Raw genomic sequence first — 12,642 nt, 5'->3', positions numbered from 1 at the left:
TGGGTCTGTCAATCCTGCCTATAGCTGGGCTGTATTTCAGAACAGAATCTCACCAAATACCAGCACCACATGACAAACACCTGACTACCTATGGACAGACACATCTTTTTGGTTTTTGAATAATGGCAACGGCTTTACCATCCTCACCCATCCCTGTAAGGATCAGTGTGGTTGGAAATGCTGCAGTGAAATGTCTCTCCCAAGGTCAGGACTTTCATACACACCATGGGTACTCTTGTAAACAAAGCAGCACCATTCCAATGCACAAAGCAACAGCATGTTCCATGACTGGCAGGGTTATTGTGTTTCCCTATTTGTTTGCTTCTGTGTTTTCCTTTTTTCAGAGAGAACAAGAGTTTGTTCAACTGACTTGGCATTAATGAGGTGCTAATTCTATTTATCCTGCTGTGCCAGTATTTCACACAATAGTGGTTTTCTGCCTTGGGAGATCTGGGTCTTACACAGATAGAAAAAGATTATCTGAATCAATACAGATACAAATATATATATATATATCTGTGTTTTTAATGCATTGAAAATGAGCCCCGTATTTTATTATAAATCCTTTATTCACAGGGAAACACTGGCTTTCCCATGTGTACCAGAAATGAGCATTGATTAGATCAGTCCAAAAACTAATGCAAACCTGATTTTCTTCTGGGTCTAGGAAGCCAATAAAAGCATCTTAGAATTGCAGTGATGGGAGAAAGACAAATTGTGTGTTTCAAAACAAATATATCTTCAAACCTATTTAATACTCAAAGGATTTGAAAAAGAGGGAGGAGGAGCTTTTACTTCGCTGCTTTCTTTACATATAATTTCTTTACAAACAGATTGCTATCTAGATGTGGGAACTCATACATAAAGCATTACCAACTTCCATTTACAAGCAAATTAGCTATTATAGCATAGCCTCAGAATACTATCCTGGGTTTAAAGCTGAATTAGACTGTCATTACAATAGATGCAGCCTAAAAATCCTGGGGTTTTTCTCTATTTTGAACTTTGTTTTGCTCAGGCATCCCCTTCCACAGCTACATCCCTGACTTCCAGTGAGTTCTCTGCTTCTGAGTTTGCAGCAGTGTCCTCTTGTTCAACCCTGCTCCTCCAGCACTGATTCCCAGATGGACAGGGGGGTAGAGCACAGCAGATCCCGGGTCCATAAGCTATTTACAGTTACTTTAGCCCTTTTCACTGGGAACATGCTTCAAAATCCTTTCTTCAGGTTAGTTTCTTAATACAGCACATATATATTCTATCTTGTAGTTTAGAGATTGTAACTGCACTATCTGGGGCCTGAAACTGTGAAGATTCCACTTCACAATAGAACCCCGATTAGGGCACTGATTATTTCATGTAAAGTAGAAAAGTAAAATTTAGTGATGAGGATGAGAAAGTCCTGTGAATTAATGTAATTCACCTTGACATGGAGAGACTGGTCAGCTCCCCAAGATTACTTAGTACTGGTAAATGCTTGTATATACTTGCCTTGCTAGCAGATTATATGTGACAGGAATAGTCTTGGGGAGTTATTACATAAGAAAGACTATTTAAATTTTATTCATTTTAGTATAATTCTGACATTTTTAAATTAAAATCAGCCTGCTTCTTGTTCTTGTGGTGTTGGAGAAGCTCAAAGAATCTCCAGTACAGAAAAGGTATTTTTACTTTATAGCTCAGTGTTTCACATCAGGGAGTGACTTTTTTAATGACAGTGCACTACAGCTTCTCCTATTAGTAATTCCTGGGTGCATCATGCACTGCATGCTGCAGAATCTCCTGGTGAAGTCTAATCTCACTACCCTAGCACTCACAAGCCCTGTTCTTGTACTCATGCAGATTTAATGAGAAAATAAAGATTATTTAGAGAAATACAGCTTATGCTGAGTACAGAATACTTAATTCAAGTCTACACTAGTGTGTTAGCCAAACAATAGGATAGGAGCCTTTTTCAAAACAGGTTCAAGTTTTTGTGCCTCTTCCAAGAGTATTTTAAACCCCAACACTTACAACAGAATACAACTTAACTTTCACAGAAACTGGAGTTCAATTATTAATAGTGGACTGCTTCCTTTGTAGGTCAGGTCCTGCTGTTAAGGCACAGAATTTGGCTAGCAGGATGCTTGCACTGCTCCCTGGCACTGTCAGCACAGGCATTAAGAAGCAGCACGGGGGTGCCATGGGTGGGACAGTGCCCCCAGCAGTGCCTCCCCCTGCTCTGCCCTGGCACAGGGACACACCACGGCTGTCCAGAGCCACGCAGCCACTCACAGGGCAAATGTGCCCTATTTGTTACTTACAGAGTCATTCAAGAAATTACTGAAAATCTGTATTAGAATTTTCACCCAGGTTTGGTCAGCTTAGGAAGCAGAAAGTACCAAACAGTTAGTGGATTAGAGTATTACCTTGTTATTTTGGTAATTAAAATAATTAGGAAAAGAATCATGGGGTTTCTGCAATGTCTCCAGGGAACTTGTAGTTTTAGAGGCAAAGGTTCAAAAATAGGAAAGGAAGCACAAAAAAAACAGCAACCATACTAAAGGCAAGTTCTCACTAAGGAAATGTTAAAATTGATTTACTCAGTTGCATTTGGCTTTTAAGAAAGCTTCTGAACAATGCTGTGTGCAAAGATGCTGTTTTCATGGAAAACAACTGTTCTAGGACATCGTGTGGTAATCAACTCCTAATCTAAATATGCACATACATCTCAAGATTAAAACTGTTCCAAAATCTTCTTTTTGAAATCAGCATCAACTTTCCTTCCTGTGCCTTCTTTTTTGTAGAAAGCACTTCATCTGCACTATTTGGTTAGAGCAAAGATCATAAATATTTCTTAGTAGCTTCCATATTGTCACGAGAAATTAAAAAATGTGCAAAATACCCTACTTCCTTTTACAGACCAGATAAAGAAATATATTACAATGTAACATTTTGGATAGAAGTAATCAGAATCACCATGTCTAAAAGGGATAATGAAAAGGAAAATAGTAATAACAAAAACAGAATCCTGATTTAAAGCCTGGCAGTTCATCTGACAAACTTTTTAGAGAAAACATCTATATCAGCTCGGATTAACGCAGATTAAAAGTTTCACAGTTATTCTATTAGAGGTGATAAAAATACACCCTTTCAAGTAAAGGGGACAGATTTCAGTTCTTATGTGATAACAGTTGCCTAACTAATATTTCTACAATTTCCAGGGACAGCACTTTAATGCTGCACATTGCTTGTCTTGTACAATACGACCACATTCCTGCTGATGCAAGAGGTACAGGCACAGCCTCCAGAGCATTTTGGCAATTTTACCTCATAGTTAAAGTACACAACAGTCCAATTTTGTTCACTCAGCTTCATACCCTCTAAGACCAATTTCTGTCATCTTCTACACTAGATTCAGAGCAGTGTTTATTCTCCACAGCACATATCATCTCCTGGAGCACAGCTATCAGTGCAGCAAATCCTCTTGCACATTCTCCCAGAGCATCTGAAAACCACTGCTTAAAAAGGGCTCAATGGGATTAGCAAAAAACAATATTCTCCTTCAAGAAACATACAGTGGCAATAAAAGAGAAAAGTGTCAAGGCTGAAGAGATTAAAATAACCCAAAGCAATCATCCTTACTTGTGCAAGGTTTGAGAGGGCCGGTCATTTTTCTCCAGCTGTCCATAGCAGCTCGTTCTTGCCTCAGGAATGAAGGAGTACTTTTCCAGCATGGCTGATGCAGCAGTGGCAATGACCCCCAGGCCATCCCGCACCCGAGCTTCTAAACTGTAGTCCCACTCATCATAAGCTGCTGAAATGAGTCCTGAAGGAAACTCCTTGGGAGTGATTTCTGTGTTACCACTAACCAGGCTAGGAACTATCCAAAAGAAATCATAGCCAGTAAGGCCCAGGGAGCGAGCCTCATCCAGGATGTAGACAGCTTCGTCCTTGGAACAATACAGCAGGATGACAGATGAATGGATTTTCTTCAGCTGAATTTGGGTCTTGGCATCTCCAAAGGCAGTATCGAGTATGATGACGTTCTGCATGTCCCAGCCCACAAAACTGTTTTCCACAGTGGTCTTAATGACATTGATGAAATCTCGATATCCAGGGAAAGTGGTGGTCACCAGAGAGAACACGTGCCAGTCATAATCCTGCATGATCTTCAACATGATAATGGCTTCTTGCTGGATGGAGGCTCCAAACTGGAAGAACGTGGACATGACATCCTGGAATACCAAACACAGCAAAAAATTAGTAACTTAGTACAACTTCAAAGGGAACAGAACCTCTAATTCTTCTGCTTTCTGTTCTACCAGAGCCGCCAAACTTCCATTGCATTCCAGTAACTTTCTGTGGTTTAACATTTTCAGGTCATCAGTAAGCAACACTGATCATAGGTACTTACAGCTAATCAAAATATTTGCCAAAAAGGAACAAACCTATATTTACATAGGAAATTTCCAAGTGCTGAATCACTTGAAGACAACAACTCAAATCAGTAGCTACTGAGGAAGCTCCCTGGGGACAGCCACCCACAGTTAAACAACTCTCCAGCAGGAAGTTTTACATTCCTGTAAACGCATGAATGCAGCCCGACAAACTCACACCAATTTGTATTACAGCAGAAATAAATGGCAACGCACATGCTGTATGCATGCTGGAGGAGCTCTGTACTTCCAGACATAATGTCTGAGGGGGACTTCATTTCCAAGGTTCACTAGACTTGGTGGAAGCTTTCAGACTCTGCAGAAGGAGATTTTCTGTCCCCAGAGACTGAGCTCGCTGCTGGTCCTGCTCTGTTCAGAGCACATGGCCCATTGATGCCTGAGAGAGAATTAACAGGATGGGACTCCAAGGACAACCAGCAATCTGTCAGTGTCCTCATTAAATGGGAATAACTTCAAACAATGGCCTCAGGGTCTGAAATTGCTCTGTAATGTCGCCCAACACAGATTTGTTTCTAAAATTTCTCTTATGATTTACAGAATTCATAACATTTTATACAGCATAAGGGCAGGTGCTGCTTATTTTAACATCATCAGAAATAGGCAGCACAATTCATTTGGTTGGCACTAAATTTCCAAACACTTTCAGTGGTGTATTTTTACTAAGTTGCTGTAAGATCTAAATTTATATTTTTTAATTTTAAATTCTGCATTTACATACAATAATTAGAGTGCTTAAACTATACATAGGAATTTGTATAATTCTTTATTTTTATTTTACTTCAGTATTTATTCTTGACCAGTAGAGGCAACTTATTTGCATCATTTTCAGACACAGAAAGCATGAACTCCTGGGGAAACAAAAGCTTATAATTTAAAAATAATATATGAATCATTCAAGATTTCTTATGCAGTCTTCTGAAGGAAGACACAATGCTTTTAATTTAAAGAGTTTTATGATCATGGTCACAAACTGCTATCCCTATTTATACTTGCAGGGAACAGAAACAGATTAATTGATTTGGGTTTCATGGCAGGGTGGTGTTAAAATACAAATATTAGTGAGAATGATAGCTCAGCTCTGCAAGCCCTGCAAATCTATTCCAGGAAAAGAGTCTGTACTTTTTTAAATAGAAGATGAGGAGTGTTATTGCTTTCCAAGTGTTAAGAAGCTGGCACCAGGATTTTATATAGCTTGACAGCAATAAAAGTCTTACAACTTGTGTCAGACCCTGAAGACTGATATTGAAGGTATAAAATACACACTGCTGGTGGTAATGAAATCATCTGCCATGGCTTCTTTGGTACCTCATGATATTCTCAATGCCAGAGACAGATTTGAAATGTTTTGGGTTAATTGCAAATGTTATAAAATATGTTTTGGAGAAGAATTGAATAAGGAATGTTTGATTGCTGAATTCTTCTAGGAGCTATTTCCTGGTGACCTGCATTAGATACATAAAACCAGCAAATAAGATTTTCATCTGGGGACTCTCACAGCTAAAGGAACTCAGCACAGAGAAAAGCTGCTCAGAGTCAGCATTTAATGATTTAATTACTGATTTACTACTACAAAGTAAAGTTAATATCTACAGACAGTGCCATGAATCCAACTTTGCTGCAGCTCCTAACTGAGCATATAAAATACTGTAATGCAAAGCAAATCACTTCAGTTTTCTTCTCCAGCTCTTATCTTGGTTTCCATTTATGATTATCCTAAATTAGAGTAAAAAGTAAAATAATTTTCAGTAGATTAAGTAGATTATATCCATCATATCCTTTCACTCTTCCCCATTTCTGTATGTGTTTTACATCAATGGAATAGTTCTTTCAAAAAATATATACACCTTGCTCCTTTGTGCATCACAAGGAACTTCTCCAATGAGGTAACTGGAGTATTTGAGGGCAAAAAAAAAAATCACAAGGACATTTTCAAGTGTGACCTTTATAACTAGTAACTACAGATTTTTAACCTAGAGCAGTCCTTAGCATCTTCCCTGGCAATTAAGAACAGTCTTGAGCACAATGCTCTGTGTCACCATTGCAGCAGGCTGACAACAAAGGAGAAGTCATAAAAGTAAATCCTTTACTTTTGTAAATATTATGTTTGAAAAACAGTTTAGAAAGGAGTTTCAGACATTTTCATAAAGGTTACACCCATATTACAAGAACCCATTTCCTGTAATTGTGCATGCAAAGCCTAGTCAAAATCAGGGAACTATGATCAATTTGTGATTAAAATGCTGAAAAGAATCTGTAATTATACAGTGAAAAGAAGTTTGGGGTTAGGAAAAACGGAGACACGAACATCACAATTGAGATTCTCATCTGAAGAAATTCCATGTAACTGCACTGACTTCACTGGGTGCTTTTATGGAGCTGAAGACCTGACTGTATTTACAATGCATTTGAAACAGATGGAAGATTACAAGGAAATTGCAGCCTTAGGAACTTCAGCAGATACTTAAATGACTATAAGGAGAATATTCAAGGACATAACCATTAAATGGAGGGGAAGGGGGAAATTTAGTGAAGAAATAGCAAATAAATAAATGAAACCGTATCAGATTCAACTATTGTACTCTAAAACATCTACAGAGCCTTTCATTTTGGTGTGTTTTAAAGCTTCACATTCTTTTCAAAAAGCATATTATTCCTCTGCTTTATACAGAATTAAATTCCATATTTGTAATAAAAAACTAAGTTCCAATTTTCTACATTCAAATGCAAACTAGAATGATGTTTGTAAAAAACAAAATTATTCCGTTATTTTCATTTAACTGTCATCTTGTCATGTATTGAGACATCCATCTAAATCATTGCTGAAGTAGGAATACAGATGTAATATCAAAAGTACTTTGAATGCACACCAGAAATATTTTTCTTTCATTCCTCAATGTCTCCAACTACTGAGATTACTGATGGAGGTTGCAAGGAAGGAGTACAATTTATCCAAGGCAAGAAAATTTTTACATAGGAATTTCTCAGATAAATCTCAAAGCATGACAACCCCAAGATGTTACACTTGGTATGAGTAAAGATTTAGATGGAATAAGTAGTTTTCTCTTCCAACTTCTCAGTTAGATTCCAGCACATCCATGTGAACAAGAAACAGCAGTGAAAAGAGAAGATAAAGAGCAAATGAAAACTTTTTTGTTTCTTGCACATGAGTGTACAGTTTACAGCAAAACATATCCCCATATGTTTCACAGCAGAAAGAAGTAATCCTTCAATTTTCTTCTTGCTGAATGTTATTCCTGAATTTTGTATGTGACAAAGTCCTGTCCTTGCATTCAACGTTCCCACACTTGGGCACAAAGCAGCCCAGCTCTCCTGCTGCTGGCATTTTTAGATTAATATATTAGAGTAAGTTATTTTTAATTAGTGTATCCAGTCAATAAATTTGTCCCTGTTGTCAGAACTGCACATTTCACTTCCCAATTCCAGCAAATTACAGGAATATTTCTCTGGAAATCTCATCCTCAGCTATTGTCATGACATCTTATCTTCCCAGCTCTGACTTTTCCAGGAGCTCAGCAGGGGCCAATCCCAGCTGCTGTAACAGCTGAGGGAAGCCCTGGTGGTACTTTGTGCCTGCCAGGGAAAAGGCTGCACGAGTTGGTCAGCTGAGGAAAGAAATATTTGTTATCAGCTTTTGTTAAATGAAAATTAAACTCTAAACCAGAACAAAACTGGGGTCAACAGAGGACCAAATCAATTTTCCACTCCACAGACAGAGAGGGACAGTCACTTCACTAGTAAGACAATATTATGACAGGAAGGGAAAAACCAATATGAAAGAGAGTTTAAAAAGCAATCCAGAGGATGATTTTATTCAAGTAGCAACAAGATTATCATGACAGGACTACAAGTAGTACTTTAATGTTATCTTAATTGCTTCATTCTTACTCTCTTTCACAGAGATCAGCAAAAATAATTTTTGTCTGATTTTGCACCACTGCAAATCATACAACCCATTTTCATAAAGATTTACAGTATATGGTGCCAGGTCCCCATACACAGTGCAAGCTGTTCCCTGTTTAATGAAATATCGTAGTTATTTGTCATTTTTATAAATACTGGGAAAAATGAAAGCCAGAGGTTAGTCATGAATTCAACTGAATAATTTAGCATCACATCAAAAATCTACTGGACAAAATTATTTGTGCTGATCTCGGATGTAGGTAAAAACATGCAGCTTGCAGGGTGTTAACTTGGTACCATTTTTCATGGATTACTTGAAGTGGTGCATTGGTTCCCTGGTAAACATGAAGTGAATTGCATTTCTCTGCCATGAATATCCAGGCCCCAGCCACAGGGTTTTCCTCTGTGGAAGGGCACAGACCCATGCCAAACTTTCAAGTAAATGCAAGCACTGAAGTGGAAGAGTGGGAAGGAAAATCTTTCCTCCAAGACACCCTGCATATTTTTGAATCCTTAAGTTATTAAATTCCGCCTCTATTCATTAAGAGATAGAGCAGGCAATTCCCAACACAAACAGCTCACTGAGGTGCCCAGAGAGAAAACTCCTCCATTATCACCATGGGAGCAATTTGAGGGAGGTTATACAAAAATTTTTACTTCCGTACAAAGCATAGCAATATGTGAGGGTGGAAATAATTTACTCATTTTTACAAAAAACAGAAAATATTTGCTTCTCAAGGACCTGTCACCTCTCTGGCCTCACACATGGTGAATCCAGAGCCAGAAAAATGGTGAAAATCTACTTGGTCTGTAATTTAACTGGTGCAAATGCACAGACATTAAATGTATAAAGGTCAACTAAAAGGACAAACTGAAGCCTTACTTTTTATTTTAAAAGTTTGCTCTATGAGAGGAACATTGAAGTTAGAGAAGGGCAGTAGAAAGCAAGGGAGTACATTATGGCTTTCCAATATCTGATATATCCCCTTTTATTATTTCACGGAATAAATATCAAAGAAACATGATTTCAGAAGGTTAGCACTGGCCTAATCAAGCATATTCTTTCCCATTTCCAGAGGGAGTCTGCAGAAATACATTTTGCAAAGACTTCTGTATATTTAGGTCATGGCTTCATCCTAAGAATTTTGCTAGATAACAGGTTCTGCAGGGTTTTTTCCCTTTTAATATATCTATTTAATGTTGCACTACCCATTTGGCTTATCTAGGCCTGTTACAAGAGCTGAAGTTTGTCATTTTTTGGTTTGGTTTTTTTTTTTTTTTTTTTTTTTGGTACTAGAATAGCAAATAAACAAAGAGAAAGGAATGAGAACAGAGTTTCTAGTGATCATTGCAGAGTCACCTCGGTTTGATCATCTACATTTTCAAAAAATAGAGTGCCACATCTAATGAAAGTAACTCTATATGTGATTACAGTGAAATAACCTAAATATGGAAGATGACTAGTTTTGCACAGAGCTCATGAGCCATTCCTGGGCTGGAGCTCACTCACCATCTGGGTTTTCTTTCACAGATTGTTCAAACACTGGAAATTGTGGTGGCTCACTGTGAGCTCCTGATCAACCAGAACAGACAGGTGAAAAATGTTTTCAAAAGCTGAAATGAGCCAACAAGACTGTGACCAGGCAATAAAATCCTGAGATCCACATGAATCAGCAGGGATTTTTGGGTGGTCATTTGATGGGAAATTTATTAACAAGATGCTTCCTTTCTAGATAGACTTTCATTTCCACAGTTAGAGAAATGTTTTGTATTACTATGTTTACCATAAATATTTCAATGAGGAAGGGCAAAATTGTGGGTCTACAAAATGGCAATATGGAGCTGCTTTGCTATTTGGGTAAGTAACAGCTATTCTGCAGCTTTTGGCGTTAAAAAGAATCCAAACATAAGAAGTAGAGTACTGATGTCTCAAAGAATAAAGGGAGAATAAAATGGGTTTTCAAAAAGATAATCTTTTTGTTTTGCATGTTCAAATATGTCTTGAAAATAAATCATTGACTCTTTAACCCAAGCTGAGTCATGTTGTTCTGTACATCAGTGTAATCAGCATTAACCTAAAATACTTTGCCTTTATGGGATTTGTATGCAAGTTTCGTTTTCTGACAGTATTTCACCCAGAAAATAAATACTGAAAAACATGTTTGACCTAATATATTGTGTAGCAAAGAGGATGGATTATAGCCGAGTATCATTTCCCTTATGCCCTTTGCCATGACTGCAGATAAATGCTTTGCCGTTTTTTAAATTTAGAATTTTTTCATGGTTAGTATAAGTCCTTTGGCTTTATTCATGCAATAAGTCATCACTAAACTGATGCAAATAAATAGCTTACTGAAGAGCCCAAGAAGACCTTATTTTCCAAAGGAAAATGATTTTAAATGAGCCATAGAGTACACCTTTCACCTCAAGGAACACCTGAGTTCACATGGAGAGCTCCTGAGTCTGTCCTTTCAGTGAAACCTCTACAAGCAGTTGTCATGAATAATGGGAGAGCAATCAGGAAAATTAAAGAATTTCCAAAGACAGGAAAAGCAATTGTTCTGAAGTTACTCCAATTAATACTGGTGAAAGTAACTGGCTTTCTGCTGTGTGGGAATGTTCATCTGCCAACAATTTGCATCAGAGACACGAAAACAAAGCTTTGGTGACAGCATTAGGAAAACAAATGGGGTCCTTTCCAGCTCTCCCCATGGCAACATGAGAAAGTTCAGAACACAGTGAGGGTGGCTTGTTCTGTACAGGTCACTTACTTGGCTGAGGAAAAAAACAATGAAATAATGCAACCCAACCCCAAACCACGATTTTACTGCAAAATTATCAAAATGCACTTGTTGGAAGGTAGATAGCCTAGGTGCGTTTTTGGAAACAAAAAACATTTTTCAGCCTCATAGAAGGCTATTCACCAGGTATCAGAAATAAAAAACATTAAGAGAGCATCAGTGAGCTTGTGAATTAGCCCAGTGAAAAACCAAGACTCAGGAATTCCAGCAGGGAGACACAGGCATTTTAAGAAAGGAAAAGTCTAGGTAACCTTCCTCTCTTAGTACTGCTAGTTCCTTACAACTCACATAATTCATCTCTTGAAATAAAATACTATAAAGATTTACGATGTAGGAAGGATACCAGCCAAATAAACTGGGCAGATGTCTAGAAAATAAAAATCTTTGTATATAGACTGTCCATCCCCACTATGTCTCATAGTCCACTGGGGTTTTATTTACCAATGTTCCCTTTGTTTCATATCACTGCTTTTTACTACCAAAACAACATACTGGGCTATGGGGAATACCTCACCTTCCTCCAGCTGCACTATGTGATTGTGGAGAATTATCTATCAAATCAATTAGTTAATTCACTTTGAACCACATCTGCTCCCATAAGGCCAGCACAGGTGAGCTTCTCTTGATGTATGGGCATTTTGGGGAATTTAAATGGCTATAAAAGCAAAGCATTTAGGTTACAGTGAGTTATATTATTTCTCGGAGCAGACAGCTAGGTCTAATTATTAATCTTGAAAACAATCCCGCTGATAATGGCTATGCTTCCTGAAATAAGCCCTGTACATGGGGTTTAACCAGTTTCAGAATGAATCCCAGATAGCTAGGTTTTGGTAAGTCAGATGGATCTCTGACACAAAGGAAGATTCTAAAATTTCCAAGCAACTCCAAAAAGAAAGAAATGGAGAAACAGTGATTTATCTTCCTCTTTAAATAAGAATTGAAGCTTGCCAATTAATATTTTTTTAGATTTTCAGTAAATAAAATTTTATTGTAATAGTTAAGACTTACATACTTTACTGCCCCAAAGGATTATATCGTAAGTTTTTTAAAAGTTCAGTGGTCACATTTTGTCTGACCAACAGCTTTTTACAGCACCAGCCTAATTAATTTTCTTTTTAGGATCAGTTACCCTTATTGACTTCACTCTACCACAGCCATAAGTTTAAACTTGCACACAAGTTACTGTGAGCCATCCACAGAATCCGATTTACTTGAAATCTTCTTGGGTATCTGCTAAATTAAAATATGTAGTGGTAACATTTTAGCTAAGTAAAATGTGACATGTTTATATTACTATTGCTGTGCAATCAAAAAGTATAATTTGTCTGAACAGGTTATGGAAACTTTCAAATATCAATGCTATGCAATAATTCCTCCCTGGAACAAATTTTCATTACAGGTATTTAGTATGTAACACCCTAAGCATTTTGCATAATGATATGACTTTAAAACGTCGCCTTCATACATATTGTATATCCCAGCCT

General features: G+C 37.5%; 1 protein-coding gene across 3 annotated transcripts in view; it reads right to left on the bottom strand.

The window, feature by feature from the left end:
* GRIN2A (glutamate ionotropic receptor NMDA type subunit 2A) overlaps positions 1-12,642 on the bottom strand; it is a 163,414-nt gene that overhangs the window by 68,409 nt on the left and 82,363 nt on the right. For all 3 annotated transcript variants that reach the window (XM_021538020.4, XM_085591730.1, XM_085591729.1), the window contains one exon: positions 3,622-4,214. In XM_021538020.4, coding sequence (XP_021393695.1) covers positions 3,622-4,214 — 593 coding nt within the window. The remainder of the gene's footprint in view (positions 1-3,621; positions 4,215-12,642) is intronic.

Source organism: Lonchura striata, chromosome 14 (assembly GCF_050655825.1).
Source record: "Lonchura striata isolate lonStrDom1 chromosome 14, ASM5065582v1, whole genome shotgun sequence".
In the NCBI taxonomy this organism is placed as follows: Eukaryota; Metazoa; Chordata; class Aves; order Passeriformes; family Estrildidae; genus Lonchura; species Lonchura striata.
Note: the sequence above shows the minus strand (reverse complement) of the source record. Positions and strands in the feature narration are given on the sequence as shown.